This window comes from Pieris rapae, chromosome Z (assembly GCF_905147795.1).
Source record: "Pieris rapae chromosome Z, ilPieRapa1.1, whole genome shotgun sequence".
Lineage (NCBI taxonomy): Eukaryota > Metazoa > Arthropoda > Insecta > Lepidoptera > Pieridae > Pieris > Pieris rapae.
Genome location: NC_059534.1, coordinates 4,673,855 through 4,693,903, shown reverse-complemented (window position 1 = coordinate 4,693,903; position 20,049 = coordinate 4,673,855). Strand labels below are relative to the sequence as shown.

The 20,049-nt window shown below is 33.2% G+C and overlaps 1 protein-coding gene across 1 annotated transcript; it reads left to right on the top strand.

Moving 5' to 3' along the window:
• The first annotated feature begins 238 nt into the window (after positions 1-238).
• On the top strand, positions 239-19,330 carry LOC110999286 (solute carrier family 15 member 1-like). The gene is made up of 15 exons (XM_022268281.2): positions 239-1,030; positions 1,669-1,810; positions 2,991-3,077; positions 3,673-3,757; positions 4,596-4,785; positions 5,356-5,438; positions 11,168-11,347; positions 12,841-13,077; positions 13,266-13,511; positions 13,819-13,922; positions 15,175-15,321; positions 16,433-16,676; positions 17,651-17,758; positions 18,146-18,289; positions 18,643-19,330. The coding sequence occupies exons 1-15, from the start codon at positions 949-951 to the stop codon at positions 18,820-18,822; spliced, it is 2,259 nt and encodes a 752-aa protein (XP_022123973.2). The 5' UTR covers positions 239-948; the 3' UTR covers positions 18,823-19,330.
• The last annotated feature ends 719 nt before the right edge of the window (positions 19,331-20,049 follow it).

Sequence of the window (20,049 nt, the reverse complement as noted above, 5' to 3'; positions counted from 1 at the left end):
AACAAGCAAAGCAGGGGCAATATGTTTAGAATTTGAAGTAAAAAAGTGTCAGAAGTCAAAAGCCGTTCCGGATTGTGGGAAGTAATATCCCACTGCAAAACCCCCATTTGCCCCATTTTATCAATTAACGGATATTTTACGGAAAAGCCAAGTCCACTTTAAATAAAAAAATATCTATTTGATTAAGGGTTATTTTATTATTTATAAATACCCAGTTCTCATGAAGAAATACTCTATAAATAAATACCGTATCATAAAAAAAATTGTTTAATCGAAATGAAAAAGGTTTACAACAACGTCAAAAGGCGGTTACATACTAGCATTTTTTACGCGCTTATAAGCTCGCCTTTGGTAGCGCATGTTTTCACGTATAGGCGCGCCTTTTGGCAAACGCCCAACTCGTACGAGCGATGACGCGCTTCCAAGCTCGTTTATGCAAATAGCAACGTTTCTTCGTCAGAAACCATATTGATACTGACACGACGCGACGCCACTACCGGTTCGAGTGAACACGCCGAAATACGCGCAATGCGCATACGGTTTTTTGAAACGCGTATTTTAGTGCGCGCGTAAGCGTGTATGCTGAAACAACTGTGTACGCACAGAAAAATACGTCTTTGACCTCGAATCTTTAACCGCCCTAACTACGATAAAAACTACTGCCAACCTATGTAAGTAGTAAGACGTAACAAACATTGTTTTATATTATTGCTATCTTATTCTTATTGTATAGATTCTGTTCAGCAGAAAAGTTGTTTTTAGGCTTTTTTCCATAATGATGTTCCATTTACGTAATAGACTCTTTGGTTCAGACAGCGTCTATTATTTATGACGTTTAGATTAAGTAAGCAAAGTTAATAAAACGTACTGCTTTATTTTCTATCAATATTTAAAGAGTTGCTTTATCATAATTGTAAATAAAGTTACTTAAGTCAGGTTTAATTCCTAATGTTTTACACTACACCTACATCTATTTATTGCATAATTGCTACAGAATTTTGTGAACGATTTTCTTTTTGTGGATTGCGAAGTAAGTTTATTTAATGTTTAAAATTTTATTTTATAAAATTGAATTGTATAAAATTATTTAAATAATGTTTCCTAGATGAAGTTATTGAATGAATAAATTAAATCCTCTATAAATGGAGATTGCTTCATTCGCGGGCTGAAGGTTAACATTTCCTAGGTTTTTGTGTCCGTTTGGCTGATAATTTTTATCGGCAAGTTTTCACCGAAAATTAATTAAATTTAACTATTAAGAAAACAAGGCTACTGTAATTTAGTAAATTAGGCAAGCAAATTATATAATAATATAAATAAATGCTAAGCGTTTTTAATGTATTTCACAGAAATAAATATATTTCTCTGTGGAAGTGAAGTTTCTTTCCTTGTTTTCACGGCCCTGCTCCGGAGCGTAAATTGGCGGGGAAAAAAATAAAAATCAAATTCACTGCAGCGACACCTATCGCACCATCTGCACCGACAATCAGCACGATGACTTCAAACCCTTAATCTAGTTATCATATTCAATATATTAGCCGTATTGAACTGGTCGATCTTCCCATAAATTGTCTTAGGAACCAGTCAATCTAACGCAGGTTGTGTTTGGCGGCAATTTTGTTGTGTTTCTGATGTTATAAAATTATTTAAGTAATAATAATTTTTCAGCCATTCTGTCCCTCTATTTACGAAATGTTCTTTGCCTACACGAGAATGCAGCTACAGTTGTTTATCACATCTTTATAATGATGTGCTATACTATGCCATTAATGGGGGCAGTTCTTGCTGATAATTTTATTGGCAGATATAAGTAAGTACTTTGCTAATCCACAAATTGAAATACCGAAACATCTATTGGGCTATAATCTCCTAGGGCTTGACCGATTCTTACATTTTCATTTTTTATACCTTTTAAAAACATCCCAAAATTTGCTAAGAATTGCAAAATACTACTGACTTATCTTTATACATTTTGTAAAATAACTATTCTATAAAAGTATTATTGTAAAGGAAATATATAAAAAGAAATTACATATATGGATCCATAGTTAGTTAGTCTCTTGGGATTTACGCGACCACACATTTCCAGGACTACTTCAGCCAATTCACAACACGATTGTATTTCCGTAGTTTCAGCTGACTTGTTATCTTCAATCTAAATAAGCCTTATACTTACAAAAAATAAATATTCTGACTATAAAGTCTGATTCTAAATCAAGGTATCTATCTTTAGCTTATTATCACGTGTCAGGTGGCAAAGGCTTCCACCACTCTTCTTCATTCGCTTTTATGCGCGCCACGAAATGCCAAAAAAAATCCATTATGCTTGTAGACATATCATTCCATCCCTTATGTGGTCGTCCTCAACTACACGTTCCAAAAACCAATCGGTTCAATTACATAGTTTGGTGCTCGTTAACCTAGCGTATTCAGTAACTTGGTTTGGTCTAATTGAATAGATAGTGTTATACGTTCGTTAAGCTTTGCCGGACATTATAATACATAGTATCATTTCAATGGCGAAGAGCCTTGTGAGTTGTGGTCGTATCTTTAATTGGCGCCTGCCTAGAAACGCTACTCAAATAGGACCGCATACAAACTGGCAATATTGACTGATATTTCACAGAACATCTGTTATCGGAGAGTTTTATTTCGTTCTTATATATAGGTGGCTGTGTGTGTTTTAGTGATAATTTTTATTTGTCTTGTGTTTTGTGGAAATAATTATCGTTATTCCGAAAATACAAGTTAATTTAAATTAGACTCCAGGCTAACTGACCAACGTTCGATCTAAAAGAATAAAAGTATATTCTAAATTGATGATCCTTGGTGATCTTAGAACAACATAAGTTATAAGTTAGAAGCCGCTAATTTAGTTTTGTGAATATGAAATAATAGAAGCAGGTTATCCGGCTATTTTGTACAAACATGCAATGTTTAAATATTAATGTGCTACATGTTTAAAAAAAATGTTTTAAATTTTTTCACAGAGTAATTTTGTACTTCTCCATTATATATCTCGTAGGAACTGTATTGACGTGCCTCTCTGCAATACCTCCATTAATGTTGCCTCCTACGTGAGTATAAAATATGTAAATAATTAAGTCATTTTTTAGTTTACTTATAGTTACATTATTAAATAGCTGACGCCGACTGCATTCAGCTTAACTTGACTTGATAACATAATGCGTTGTTTTTAATCTCTGATTGATGAGATGATGTCTGTTTCATTACTATTCTTTATACATAATATAAAACGCCGTGATTCCAATTTAAACGTTTCACAAGGAAAGCAACTATAGGATTCAAGGAGTTACGAAGAAATACATTAAAATCGGTTTAGATTTTTAAGCGCGAACTGGTATCAATTAAATTTACTCTCGATAAATAAGTCGACTCTAATGTCAAAGTTTTGATTGAAATTAAAAAATAAAGTCCAAATATGAAACTTTATAATTACTTTTAGGAGAGTCGATTTCTCAAGGTACAATTCTAGTAATTGCTTTCAATTGAGAGCAAAGCTAAGTATGCCGTTTACTTGCTTTTATATGAGTTCTCAATATTGGAACGTGTACATCGATTCTAACATGAAAGGACGTCGTTTCATATGAACTTACACGAACTTTAAACTTGCTTTAGAAATTTCCTTGAATTTACTTCCTTTATGTATAGGACAACTTCCATGATTGGGTTAGCTTTAATAGCAACAGGCACGGGTGGAATTAAGCCTTGTGTAGCGGCTTTCGGAGGCGACCAGGTAACATTTTTTACTTAACTACAAAAATATTTCTATTCGATATGGCCACCTTTGGCTTTTATAAAGGCCTTAAATCTTTTGTTTACAGTGATGATTTGGTCAACAATCTATGGACTGTTTCCAAGGGATATTTTCTCCACACTAAAGTTTTCACTCCTTTTTCACAAAAATGTAGTTTTGACACTCCTTGATAATACATACTCCAACAAACCATGGCACCATTATTATGAAGATCACCCATTTACGGAGTTATTTACTAGTGGATTTTGTATGGATTTAATCATGATTTCTTTATAAAATTTACTTAAACTCTACAATTTTCATTTAAAGTTAAGTTAAAAAAACAAGATGCGGGTGGTAATAATGTCTAGTATTATTACTCTTTATTTTATGGTTTCTCTAAATCTATACTAATATTATAAAGAGGAAAGGTTTGATTTTTTGTTTGTTTGTTTGTATGAATTGAATAGGCTCCGAAACTACTTGGCAGATTTGAAAAATTATTTCACTGTTGGAAAGCTACATCATTCCTGAGTGACATAGGCTATATTTCATTTTCAAAAAAAATAGGCATCCTTACTAAAATTACGATAACATTAACATTTGTTTATTATTTGATACAATTCTAACAGATGGCGCTGAGTTAAAGGTAGTTTAGTTTAGGTCCGTGTCGTGGTACCAACGTTTCACATAAGTTCTCCTACGGTTTCCCTTGATTAATTTACTACTATGTAATATAACAAAAACCTTAGCCACAGCATCGCTTGGCCGAGTCTGCTAGTATACGATAGTTTTCTTATACAAGAAAATAAGTGAAGATTTTGTATTTTCTATATAGTTTCGGCTGCCGGAGGAGAATCAACGCTTACAACGATTTTTCTCAACGTTCTATTGTACCGTAAACCTTGGTGGGTTTATGGGGACGATTGTGACGCCGATGTTAAGACGCAGTATCATGTGTTTTGGTGACGATACCTGCTATGCCCTTGGATTTGGCTTTCCCTCCTTGCTTGTCCTCATATCTATTGGTATCTCCTTTTAAATTATACTTAATATATCAACTTAATGTTAATGTAAACTATAATGAGGAAAGGCTACTTATTTATTTTATTCCTATAGTAGGGTCTTAGGGTGTAGTTTAGTGGACCAATGCAACTGATGCTCTGTCTACTTATTTAGAGCTATTCAAGCGATTTGTGGTCAGTCAAGAGTCCGTTTGGCGTAAGGTTAGAGAATCGAATTCGAAATTTCGATTATTGCAAGACACTCAGTCTTGCAATAATCTTAATTAATTCAATTATCTCTTTATAAGCAATATAATTCGTATGAGGGTGGTCTGGTAAGACTTGTCGTACATACCTGGACTAAATCCAGGACATAATGGAAAAGGGATTGATCAAAGGCACAAATAAACATGAAATTGACCGCTAGAGGTATGTCAGGACCGTAGCAAGTGAAGATCCCTTCGAGCAAAAAGACGTGAATATTTAAATAAATATGTTTGCATGGCATTTTAGACTAACACAATACCCATGATGACAAATGTATCCTTACTGGCTGGTTAAATGAGTAATAGAAAATAAACCTTTCTTTTATAGTGACGTTTGTCGCTGGTAAGCCATGGTATAGAATAAAAAAGCCACGTGATGCAATAACCTTCAGATTTCTAGCATGTACATGGGTGAGTAGCTTCTGGAATTACCCTTCTTTTCCGAAAATGAATATGGTAAAACTAAATTTTATAATTTAAGGTATTTAGTTGCTTTGTCCTACTGTGCATTTACTTTGATGAAAAAAGACGTCAGTAATTTTGTTTAAACAGAAATTAGCCTATAGTATGGTGGGTTACGACCAGCTACGCCTCAGAAGAGAGCGAGCGTATTCAGAAGAGAGTGTCAGTGTATTTATTTAGGATACTTACGGGTCGGGTTTATAATCTGGATATAATGGAGAGACTGTGTCTACGGGTACCAAGTAAAAACCTGACGCTTCCGTCTAAACTTTTGGATGTACCGCGCGCACATTCCAAATTGGTTAGCAAACCGCCACTCACGCGAGCAATAATTAACAATATTTTTGTTGAGGTAGACCTATTTGTTTGTACACTGGCTGAGTTCAGAAGAGTTGCTTGCTGTATTGTGACTTATAAAGGCATATAAATTATACAAATAATTTTTTAAAGATTTTTTATGTAGGATAATTGGTGAAGGTATTATTTTGACGTTCTATTGGATTGGTAGTAACTGTTAAGGTAGAAAAATCATGTGGAATAAATAAATAAAAAGTAATTTGAACAAATTTTCTTTATAAATATGGAAACGTTTACTAGATGAAGCGAATAGTTTATAGAAAAATACGTTAGTGCACAGTGCACTAACCTAACCTAACCTAACCGAAGTTGCATTACCACTTAACAGCTGGTCCAAAACGTTAAAAGTTAGACAATAACAGGTGCACAGAAGTTTCACTTTTTAAATCTAACTTTGAGAAATCACGTTCAACCAAATTACGTAGTGTTTACAAAGTTTGATTACATTCACGTGTGTTCACAAATATCGAAACAGCGCTCCAGCTGAACATAGGAGTTATAAAGTTAATGTTAACTCGATTATACGAAACCTAATAACATTAAGCTAACAATGTAATCCACTGTAACCCATCTGCCCAGCTCATCTCTATGAATCATGACAGCAATTTAATTACACATTTGTGATGACTGACCACACTGGAAGAGAAACGTTAACCTAGGAGCATCCTGTCATCCCTTGGTTGCCGCACTAAAGCACTACCTCGATAAAAAAAACGTTTTTTTGGAACATGAGATCATCAAGGTATCACTTATTCCAGGTCATTAAATTCGAATCTGTAGGCATCCCTACTCATCGACAAAGAAGACAGAGGGTGTAGACTGAGAGATAAAGCCGGCGTAAAAAACTGTCGCTACTCTTTTAATACTACAATATTTAAAACGATATCGAGAGACTTTAAAAGTTCAAAAGCATTTGATAACTTTTGACCAGGTCCGATTTGCAATAAATCTAAGGCTGTTGCCTCGAATTGTAGTATTCATCACCCTAGGCGTGTAGTCGTTCGAAAACGTTTGTTTTATAACTAGTTGAGATTCAATTAATCAAAATCCAAATACAATTATTACAGACCTGTCCAAACTAATACAAATCTATTGTCAACGTGATTGGCTTAAGAAACAATAATTCAAGTGGTTAATTAACAGGAATGAGTAATATATAAGTATCTAACGCCTTTTTTAAATTGATAGAATCCAACAATAGATAGAACAAAGTAGAGAGAATCCAGACTATTTATAGACAAGCATACAATTGAGGTACCTATTAAATGTAAAAGTATATAAGAATCTCTGATCATAGATAATAATTAAATATCCATGCGGTACCAGTGAGAGATTAGGTTCTGAATCGAGATTTAGGACTTAGGACGTCCATAAGTTGTCCCATTCAATACGCTTTTGAAAGTGCTAAGTCTCGACCCTAATTCATTAGCTTCGTGATCAACAACCACGCAAACATCTTCTTAAATAAATATTATACAACAATATAATAGGATCAAAAATATTAATATATAATTCCTGTTGTTATTGTTTATAGGCGAATGGTCAAATGGGTGAAAAACTACCAATGAGAATTGGTAGTTTTTCAGAGTACGCCTGAAGTCTCAAAAATATTTTGTCCGGACCCGGTACACGATAGTAATTAAAGTGGATCATTGTATAAAATTTTGGTCATAATTGGCAAATATTTTGCTAAATAAAACATGAGTAATATAAAATCAGTTTATGATAGCTCGAACGTTAACATTTTTCATACAATATTTAGTTTACTATTCTATTCGAACGATTTGTGCCTCCGTTGAATTGATACATACGTACACAAAGCCTTTGTGTATGTTTTTGTATGTTTTCCATACTATCGTTTCTTTTCCATTACGGTACTCGATTTAATATATTCCTCCTGATAAGGGCAGTTTACGGATTTTAGATTTTAATAAAGTTTACATTTTTATATATTTAAAGTAAAATTTGTATTTTAACTTCAAAATGCTTGAACAGATTTAATCTGTAGCTGATCCGGCGAACTAAGCTCCGTCTCACAGTCAAAGAATGTCTTCTTACAGTTTAGATGAACTTATTTATGATTTTATGAAAGTAATAAAATTAATACAAAATAAGTATTAAATTCACTACTATCACCGAATTGCAATGCCTAACATTACAATGTGCCTTGATTTATTGTATATTTAAGTAGCTTGATATATTATCTGTATATAGATCCGACTGTTGTTATTATTAGTATATTATTATATATGTATTAAGATAAAAGTCTATTTTATTTAATGTTATTTACTAGGCTATCCGCCTCATCTGCTTTCCAAGCATCTGTTGTTTTTTTCGAAACTGAACAATGGCGCTCCGTTCGCTGGCTTTCCGTTAGATACGGAATCTCTAGTAAAGCTCTATAGAATAAAAACGAATCAAACAAAAATAATTTCCTTAAATCCGTTAACTGCCCCCGTAATTTTCATACTACAAGAAATAACTTCTCTATGTATGGTAGGTATTTGCCTTTATCATTGGAACAATTGTGGCCATGCCTAATTATTATTATAACAAAAACAATCTTAAAAAATCTTACTGGCCTTATTCAAATATTCTTAATGATCGGTTACCGGTTAGGCGTCGTAGCGTTAGGTCGTATATCATTTCATTGATATTTGCGATATCGGTGAAGATCAATCAATTCATACGTATACATTTAAAATAGGAAAATGTAACATAAGTAAAGACTAGTAACGATTTTGTTACTAAACAATGTTGTTTTTTTAAATACGAAACTAGAAATACACATTGCTGGAAACTATTTTGCGTTAATACTGTTTGCTTTTGAATTTAAAGTTTGGAGTCAATTCGACCGTGTATTGTGTGTAGCGAGACAGTTTCATAATTTAGCTTTAATATTTAGAAATGTGTAATTATTTTATTGTGTTTTTATAAAACAGGTTGCAAACAGGCGCAATTGATTTCATGAAGTGTGTGTGAGATATTGTAATGGAGCTTACAGCCACCCATTGACATTAATAATCAATACAGGTTCGCCGTCCTTACCGGCCTGTAAGAATTATTATTCTCCTTATCCGGTATACTCTGGACAGAGTGGACGTGATTGGTATGTAGTAGGTAATAGAAGGGGCAGATGTAATGCGTTTCACGACGTTCTGCAAATTTGTAAACTATATGTCATATAGTATTTTAAGTAAAGGAACTTTTGTTCGTTGAAAAAAGCATTGCTTTTTGGAAAAATGACACGAAGGCTTGGCTTCAAAACATTATTTGCACTCAGCACCGAGAAAATCAACCGTTGAGAAGAGGTTTGCTATGTTTAACTTTTGCAAACGAGGCGAAATGAGCAGCAAGTAACATTTACGAACACAATCATTCAAAAAATATAAAACTATTGTTATAATTAATATTTTTAAAATGATTTAATGCATTATTTCTTTGTAGAACTGCTGAACGTATATGTAAATCCAACTTTAATTTTCGATGCACATCGTAACGACTAATGAAACATAATCCTTACGTGAAAAGCCCCAGCATTCTATTCATTTCTCGTAATTAGAAATTTTGCTTTGACTATATGGCTGACCAGCTCTGGCTTTGGTACCTATGAAATTTATGTAATATTCACTCTCGTGCATTTACGACGAACTTATAGTTCTGTCTGTATATCTTCTAATATTATGAGGCTACCCTTAAAAAATTGAGAGAAAACCTGAAAAAATCTCCCGATTCTTCAACAATTAAAATTTCTAATGCAAGGGAATTTAAAGTACAAACTCAATAATGTGTATTTGTATAAATTTTGTCATACTTATTCAAATAAGATTTTTTTATTGTTTGATAGTATTAGATCAAATCAAAAGTGAACGTTAATACTTCTTAATCTTTTAAATTACCATTTTGAGTTAAATTCTCTTTAATTAAGGATTGATTGTATTCACTCACTGACTCATTCATTCACTTACTCATACATTTGCACCCACACACTTACTCATGCACTCAGGCGTGTTGCTAATAGTTGTAAAATAAATAAAATAATGTATCTTATTTTATTTATTTTTCAACTGTCATTATTTTAAGGAATTTAGAGTTAAGTTTGTTTATGGAAGAGCTGGGAAACCTGACACAGGTATTTTTTACTTAAAATGGTTTCCAAATCTTACACCTAGGAATGCAAAGGTACTTAAAATAAATAAACACTTTTTTATTAATTATTATTATTATAGATTAATATTACCAACAAACGTGGAAATTTACTATATTACAAGTTAGTAAACGTTATTAGATGGTATTATCGGTATTAATACTGGTCCGATATTCATGAAACCAATGTGAAAGCTTGTTGTGACAGAAAATGTGTGAAACTCGCTCGAGTAATTAACGAGATCCTTGATTTATTTTTGTACTGAGCCCAAAAAGTCTTACTAATTAGACAAATTTACGGTGGAATAAATGATCTCCTAATTAGATTACTCTTGTATTTTCATTAACACGGTTCGACAGAAAAATACACTCCATTAAGATTTGTACTTAATGAACGACCTACGAACATTTTAACATTTTTAATTAAACAAATACAATATTTTCCAAGAATTTGAAATTTTCCAATCTCGACTTAAGACTAATTAGTAATTTTTTATACCGTATACTAATACTATATAATATATTCCTTAAGTATTATTCTCATCTAAGTGACATTTTTTTGAAAAATAAACTCAAACCTACTACATATTGATTTATGAAAAATGCCTTCATGTCTGATTAGGCGTGTTCTGGGGCCAAAGGACCAAACTTCGTACCGGATGTAGATTGTAAAACTTCAGTCTCGGATTATATTTATTTAATGAATTAAACATGTATATAATTAAATAAATAGTTTGGTTATAGTTAGACATCTGGTATCGATAACTTTCTTATAGATGTCTTGTAAAAAACTGTGATACATCACTTCGAAACATAGTATTCACAGCCCGGACGAAACATTGTTTATTGCATTTTTCCACAAAATTAATAATATTATCCGGATCAGCATCCGGATCCCGAGTTTATTTGAAACTATTTAGTTTGTTTGGTTATTTCATTTCAGTAGATTTGAAGCCAGTTCAATGCAAAAAACAACAATCAAATCTCTCTCTCTCTCATTATAATATTAGCGTATTTTTTTAATACCTGTTTTATGCTATGTTCTATGTGCGTACTGAGCAAACTAAAGGGCTAGACAGATATAGATTTTCAAGTAGTGGCGTATTATGTGTTGGGTTAATAAATTAATTGAATCTAAATTTTGAATACCTAATGTGTGTATTAAATTGTTATAGTATGCATTGAAGAAGCGTGTCCAACATGACAGGAAGACAGATGGTCCGCCTCCAGATCACTGGCTGGACTTCTCCGTCACAAAATTTGGACGTAAACTCGTTGAAGATATGAAAATTGTGTGTTCTATACTCTATCTATATATACCAGTTCCAATATTCTGGTCCCTCTTTGATCAACAGGTTTGTTTATTTTTAAAATAGTTGTAAATATTTGACTCTGAAATATATTTTTGATATCTAGAAAAATTCTCGTTATATTTACATTGGATATATTTTTTTAAATTGTATATTAAAACATAGCGTGTGAGGTTAAATTCCCAAACTATAATTTACGGCTCGTAGGCCTTATCCTTCAATATATAAATAAAATGAACACGTATTTTTGCCCCATAGCCCATTAATGACACAATTTGAAATTAATTGATATTGTTTAATAATTAATAAAAAAATCACGTATACAATTATCGTAATGTCGTCTTATATTATTAGGACTAAAGTAACTTGCCATAATAAGAGTTTTAAAATAGAATATATAAAGTTTATTATTGAACGCCAGTGATATTTTCAACAAAATGTTTTAGCATGAGAGAATAAATGTTAACTCTCTCTCAGTACACTTTGGAATAATAAAAGTTTAGTCTAAACATATTTTATGTATTCAGACCAAAAAACTGCATGCACTAAATTAATTCTGCTCGCCACTCTAGCCAATCCATATTTCGAGAGCCGGTTTCAGTTTGCATCTTTTTGTGCGCAAAGAATGAAACAGCCGATTGTATGAACTATCCAGGCGCGGTACTTCAAATATTGAGTACTCTAGGGGCATTAGTTTAGGATTTATTTAATATTAGCAAAGTAATAGGACTCTATCTCACACAATTTTAACGAAAATTGCACTGTACACATTTTGTTAAAACTCAACAAAAATGTAAATTATTACTTCGAACTTTTTTTCTATCACAATTTTAAATTCTTTCTCCTTGTCTTTGGGTATTTGTAACTCTTGTATCATGTTAGGATTTTTAAGTTTCCTATAATCTGATTATTAAATTAATCCAGTGGGAAAAAGCATAGTTTTCCAGTTACTCTTAAAAACCCATAAAGGCTAAGATGACATCGATCTTGGCTGGTTGAGTCTTTATTTTAACGGACTTCTTTATCAGTTTTGTGTACGTTTTTTTTATTCAGATGATTGAATTGAATAGTAAATATTAATAACTAGATTGTAAAATAATTAAAAGCTAATAAAAATAATATGCTCAAATGAATTCGATCAAATGCTGAAAAGACTTCCGGTGTTTTTCCGGATATACTCACGGAAACTCCATCGATATTGATAGCGTTTATAAAACAAACTGATATCTGCGCGAGGAAAAATAGACCGCTCCAGCCCTTATAGTTTTGACTACACTAGCTAGGTAGGTCATCATTGTTTCGACTTAACAAAATTTTGCTATACGGAAACAATTGGTTTCCGTATAGCAAAATTTTCGCGTCCAGCATTATAAAATTTTAATAAATTCTTCGATATCTCCACGATCTGGTTTTAAAATCATAATGAACATTCAATTTCATTATTTGGCATTAGGTCTTTCAAATAAAAATAATCTAAACGATGCACGTCACATTTCTAAAACCAGTACGTACTCAAAAGAGATGTGTATTACCTCTAGGGTTCCCGTTGGACGTTTCAAGCTTCGAGGCTGCGAAGCGAGCTGTTTGGAGTTGCTCTAATGCCTGATCAATTGCAAGTCATGAATCCTGCAATGGTTCTTTTTATGATACCAGTATGCCCTGGTGGAGCATGGCCGCTCTTACCCGATCTTCAACCCTTACACAAAATGTTTCTTGGTGGGATACTTGCTTCTTTGGCTTTCGTCGCAGCTGGCATTCTGCAGATCGGTATTGAGGTAGGACAACTAAAATAAGAAATACATTTCTTTTTATTCCTTCTTGCACAAAATACCTTGTTTCATACAAAATGTATAGTCATATTATTGTTGCAAATTTTAATGCTTCGAAGGACCTTAGTCGAGATCTTGCATTGTCCAAAATCCATTATCACAACACGTACGGCATAATAACTAATTTTCCATAGCGTTCAACTCTTCAAGTACCAGGGCACCAGCAAACCGGACTGGTTTTATTGAATACACTGGCATGCCCCATAGAGGTTGCGGTTAGAGGTGAAGGTATAGCACCAGTCGAAGAGCAGGGAACAGCTCTCATGACCCCTCTTGAGCGCCAACGGTTTTTCATATCGGCCAGTTGTCCCATGGACTGTGCTGGAAGGATCATGAAACGACATATTATTACAGCACAGCTTAATACAGCACCTGAAGTGGTTAGTTCTGTTTTATGAGTCGTAGTTACAGACCGAACTCGCCAAAAGACTCCGCTGCTTAGTGCTTGTTCGATCGAGACATTAATATTGATTTTATATCTGGCAGTAAATGTTAAATTAGATGCTTTTATTACTGTTCATAAGTGAACATTTTATATATTATGTATATTTTGAAAAAACACAGAAACGTCGCATCAAAATGGTTGATTTTAATATTTTAATAGCATCTCGCAGTTGTTTCGTAGAGTCTAAAACTCTATCCGTACTAGAATGGAACAACTGGTTTATAATAATTGTGTAATTTCAGTTTATGCCTATAATAGTGGGACAAAACTCAGACGACGAAATTTCTTTATATTTCATGGATCCGAACCCTTTCATGAAATCTTTAACGGGGAAACCCAAATTGAAGTGAGTAGTTTTTTAAATATACTAAACATTAATTTTATATTAATAATATAATTGGAAAATGGGCGGGGCACATGGCAAGAACAACAGTAAAATATAGGAAAAAGTACTGGTTCCCAAGTTGCCCAACTTGCCCAACTTGCCCAATGAAAATGTGGAAGAAAACTTAGAAGGTGGATAGTCTAAATGAAAGAAACAGCCAGCAACAGGTGGTACATGATAGAGTAGCACAATGCCTCAGCATTTGCCAACACCAAGGGTGTATCTCACCTGAACGAAGATGGAAATAGAAACGTGTTTAAATCTAAAAGTATCTAAAGTAAATATAAATATAAAAAGATTACCGTCGTCCTATTCTTTATCTTACATTTTCGCTTTAAATGTCTATACTAGCTGTATCATTGCGGTTAATTTGAATATGGCTATTGAATACAAAATTGAGGTGTAAGCCGACTACTGGCCTGTTAGAGACAGCAGACATATGCCTAGGGTGAAATTATCAATACCCGAGGGAAAGCTTAAATGGAATTCAACTCTCATTGCAAAATACGTTTATTATGGACTTGTAACGATGCAAAACATTCTGAATGTAGGGTATTAGAGGATAAATAGTTTGGTTCGCTTTTTAATACTCGAGAAAAGGGGAAAGAGAGGGAATTTTCACAGATAAGTTTTGCATGAAATATTATAATACATAGGTACTTAATCATTATGATTGTAAGGTATAGGTTAGGTTAGATATAAATTCAATCAAATTTTCGCGTGAATTTTCCCCCTTGCCAATGGAGTGTAGTTATTAAATTAAAGTTATTTTTTTAATTAAACAAATTTATTGAATAATTAATATAATTGTGTCAGACATCGATTTAAAGGAGCATCTTGATACTTAAAAAGGTCCCAGTTTATCTAGATTTCGTCATTTGTATTCGGGTTATCAGTGAAAAATATTTGTAAACGGTTTAGGTCTTTTTAAAGTTGAAAGTCTGTCGGTAAGGCAGAAAAACACTGTTTAACACAAGTTTCTTTTGTTTTAGGCGATAAAATACGAAGATCCAAAAATCCTCAAATTTTGATCAAATAACTTTTGTAGCACAACTAGGATCGATAGGCATTTTTAAAACTTTTTTGTAACGGTAAAACCCCCAGGTCTCATTAATATTTGGCTCTCCGGGAATTTATATTATTTTAATTCCTATATTGACCGGACTGCGATGCAGTTTGAATTGTGCGTTAATACATTTATTTTGCTTACAAGGGTGGTGTACATAGGTGACTGCGGGCCAAATAAAAATGTCTCAATTTCTGTGGAAACAGAGAAACAACTCAGCGATATTTACTACGTCTCAAACACTCCAATTGACGACATCGGAGAATCCGCTTACATGTGCTTACAGCCCGGAAAGTAAGTGTTTAATGTTTAAACACTTTCAAGCTAACTGTTCTAGATTGATACATACATATTATTACATGAAATTAATTAAAGATTTGTGTGTGTTTTTATAAGAATTATTTAAATACATAGGTATTTTTTATTACTATTAGTTCATAAATATTTTTATGCACGTGTAAAAACAGTAAGATACCTTTTTCACCCCTTTTTTTTCTTTAAAGTCAAATCATATTACACTACTTCAAGAACTATTCGTCTTTTTCGTGAAGAATTGAACGACGAATCCGACGATGTGTATAAAAAAGGATTAACAAACAGATTCTATGTGGTATTTTGTAATCTCCGTTCATTGTTTCTTCGATATTGCTCTCTCGCTTCATCAATCTCCAGTCACGCAATTACAATCTATAATTAGTAATAGGATTTAGTCTACTTAGTTGGATTCAGATAATGTTAATTAGCCGCTAATATAAATCATGCAAGCGGTAAATTACGCGAACGTTGACCCAGAGACGATTGTTACCTCATCGTTTCCTTATCATTGGTAACTTGGTGCCTTGGGCATCGTGTTCTAATCCCGGTCGGAGTCCAAAAAATGATTGACCGAAACAAAAACTGACCTCTTTCGTCGCGAGTGACATATTGAGTTAGGGACGTATGTCGGAGACTAAAGCTTACAATGCCTAGAAATGCATTACAGAGGTTCAAGTCAAGGTTCCATCATGGGGCATCCTTGACCTTACTTATTGAATCTACGTTGTCCCACTCGTCCTGTGACTGGTTATGGGCCATAACCATGACTTTATTTCTGATTTTACTGATTCATTTCAATTTCAATTTAATCAAAACAAAACAATTATTTATATAAGTTATTTAAAGAACTAATGATAACTCACTCAGTTGCTAAGCTTTCATATTTACATCAAACTATATACCCTGTTTATGAGACAGATAGAGATTCAGGTCTTAACCTTATGGCTTACAAGACTTGAAACAATCTAGATTTTTCAGGCGAAAATGTATAATAAGATATTTAACTCAGTTATTCATGTATTCGGCCAAATTTTTGTAATGCTTTTGTTAAATAAATTTTTTGAATTCATATTAATTCATATATCATCAGGTTCAGGTGGCACGCGAAAAGTGCTGGTGGTGAAGTGACAGGTTCCGGTGAGGGCTATCTTCGCCCTGGTGGTGTTTATGTACTATGCCTGCGCGAGAGACTGGGTAGATTGGATGCAGCGGTGCTCCATTCTCCGAATCCACCAAACGAACTTCACCTTGCTTGGATCGTACCACAATATCTTCTTATATCGATCGCGGAAATTATGTTTGCGGTTTCTGGACTTGAGTTTTCATTTACACAGGTATATTAGATAATATATTGTTATTGTTCATATGTGTTTTTCAAAGACAGCGACGGTTATCTGTAAATCCCGTTAGCGATAATTACCTCTTATTTTATTAATAAAAATATTATAATCATTAATTAAATTACTTAAATCGTCGGGAGCGCAATTTCTATTGCTATTGGATGTTTAGACAGGCGGCGAGCTCCAATTCAATTCTGGGCTAAAAAATCCCAATTTATATAGAGATGAATAATCGATCGTTTATACAATATAAAACATGATTGTTATATTGTATGGGCTCTTAGAGTAAATATGTATAATTACTCTTATCAATTTTATCAATTTTATTTGAAATGGACTACACCGAAAATTCCTACGAAAACTGAACTGAACTGAAATTAACATCTACTCCCTGTTTTCATCAATTTATTTAAGCTAAGATTCGCAAAATATGGCTTCGATGCGGCACAAAATCGTCACGCGATTTACTAGAAAATTATAAGCGTATGCGTTCATGTTTAATAGTAATACAATATTCGAGTTATATTCAGCCTTTGATGTGCAAGGTCTACGCTGTCTGGTTTTAACCAAATAGACTTTACGCACCAGTGGTCTTGAATGACATGCTGAGATCAGATATTCGTCATTGTTAATTGATGACGTATCACTGCCTAACATTAATTTGGCTAAAATTAATGATTAATTAGTTTTTTTCGTACTTAACGGCTTATCAATAAATTAAGAAAAAAATGAACTAAGACTTACGCCTTTTTAAACAAAATAAATGGATAAATTATTCATTTAATGTAAGTAGAAAAATGTGCCTGCCACTTAGTTCATGTAAAATGTTTTCCGTGTTTTGTTTAATATATTTGTGACATCCAATGTATATTTTCCTTTTTTTGACGTTCATAAGTGTACATCATATTACCTATATGAATAAATGATTTTTGATTTGATTTTGATTTGATAAACTAAAGTATTTTCAGGCGCCAAAATGCATGAAGACCATCACCATAGCAGCCTGGTACATGTCCGTTGCTATTGGAAATCTTATCGTGATTTTAGTTGCGCAAATTAAGATCTTCGATTCACGAGTAAGTTTTATGATTTATATTAATAAATCAAGATTAATAAAATTCTGAAACCTTCCACGGGGTACGAGATTCAGTCTTGTATACCTTCTCATTGAAATATATTTAGTGGCCGGATGTTTGTTACCAAACGTACCACGAAGCCGTCGAGGCTGGAATAATAGTGATTATTGTCTTAAAACAACAAAAACTTTCCATTCATTTTCTTTCATGTATTTTGCGAGATTTTTTTTTGAATTATGAATTAAGCTATGTTGTATTAGTATAACAGACTTTTAATAGAATTTTTTTTTCGAAATATCAGTGCTTATATGGCCCTAAAAAACTTAAAAACCAACTTTAGCTAAATACTAAATAAAATGTGTGAAAACTGTATTTCTTTTCTTTCAGGCTAAAGAATTTTTCGCGTATGCCAGTGTTCTTACGATTGCTATGCTAGTGTTTTTAAAAATGTCTCAAGGCTATTGTACTCGAACAATGGAGGGTGACGGTTCATCGACGGAAAGCCACCCCTTGCTACGTCATCATTCTAGGGTGCGAAATTTCAATATTGCGCCTTACAACATATCAACACTGTGTATCCTCGTCATGTCTGCACCGAAGTACATATTTATACTCTTATATGTTCGCAGTTGGAATCGCAAAAGAGCCTGCACAAGTCTGCATTTATTCTTTATGAACTTTTTTAGAAAAGATTTTATAAAACAACATTAAAAGCTCGGTTACATTTCCGTCCTGATAAAGTTTATTTGGAAAAGCAGTCGGTCGGAATATTTTTAAATTAAAATTTATGTAATACTCGACATCGGCTTTTCATTAATCTAATAAAATGCCATTAAAAGTGCTCGTGTCTAGTTAAAAAACGAGTCGTTAAATGTCATTTACAGGTTATATCCGTACATTCATTATCAACAAGAACAAGGACGTATAGTAGACCGGAAAGCAGCGAAGCTTCGTGTATAGGACTAATGGAGAAGCAGAAAACGAAAGCTTGGCCGTCTCATGCCTTTGTTAATTTGGCTACACCAAGTACAAGCGATCTGAAAGCTACGACTCTAGCTAAGTAACTGTTACTTGATAGATTGTAAGAAATTTCCAACTGTCAATGAAACGATGTTAAATTCAAGAACAAGGTAAAAATCCCATTCTAAGCAAATCTTATTTTCCAGCTCTCTTTGTAAAACTCAATGATCAAGTTTACAGCTCAGTGAGACGTGTTCACGCGTTTTCACACAATTCCAGAGATGCACTAGAAATTCTCCCCACTGGTCGGCATTCGATAGTTACAAGTGCATGAATATGGTGCAAAGAATGTCCGTTGGTATGGGTCCTCTAGGGACCCTTAGCACGCTCTGCGTTGTGCTTAGTATACGTGAATACGATATCGTTGACAACTTGTTAGATTCTTACTTGATTTGTGTTCGCCCGTTTAGTGTTATTAAGTGTTTTCTATAGAAAAGCTAACGGACCTCAAACACAGATAAAAAATTTAACAAAATGTTGATGTTAGGAGTTTACATTGTACGCACTTATTACGTATGCACAGAAGATTTATATTAAGATTTTTTCTACATAATTTTGGACGTGTATAGTAAGAATTGATTTGATTATCATGTTCCAAAATATAGCTTATTGTTAAAAGATAGACGTTTATGATTGGGATTCATAGACACATAACATATATGCATTACATACGTTGTTTCATCTACAAATGACGCACTTCGTTAATTGTTTTTTCTTACTTAAAATTAAAAATAGGACAGTAAATCAAATCACCTACTTGATTTCCTGTATCTCTCCCGGAGACACGCACACATACTCATTTGGTGAATATAATAAGTAATACTCAATACGAAAATTATCAAATAAAATACAATGTCTAAATGTTGATGGAAGGAAAATAAAATGACTCACCATGGATATTAAATTTGCACTACCAAGGATGTAATTTAATTACAGCGTTGACGTAGAAAAAAATATGTGTTTCCAGTTTAAGGGTCCAATTGGCAATGGCAAATACAATATGGGATTCGGGCTTTCTGTAATAGCTGTAGTGTAATTAATGCATGCAATTATTGTTGAACGCCTGAAGAAAATGGTGGATCTATCTGTCTATGAGTAAAATTAAACTGTCAAAAAGCTTAATTTTACAGATTAGGTAAGGTATTAGATACGACAGATATAATAAAAAAAATATTATTTTCGAACAACATTTCGTGTCGCCCACTTTGTAGTGTAACCAGTGAACCTAATTGTCGGAGTGTTGGTGTTCGCATAATATCCTATCGTTGGTA

Coding starts and splice junctions, on each gene's coding strand:
- LOC110999286 (XM_022268281.2), top strand. CDS start 949: ATGTTTTACACTACACCTACATCTATTTATTGCATAATTGCTACAGAA. Junction 13,078..13,265: donor TTCTGCAGATCGGTATTGAG/GTAGGACAACTA, acceptor AATTTTCCATAG/CGTTCAACTCTTCAAGTACC. Junction 18,290..18,642: donor TGCTACGTCATCATTCTAGG/GTGCGAAATTTC, acceptor TGTCATTTACAG/GTTATATCCGTACATTCATT.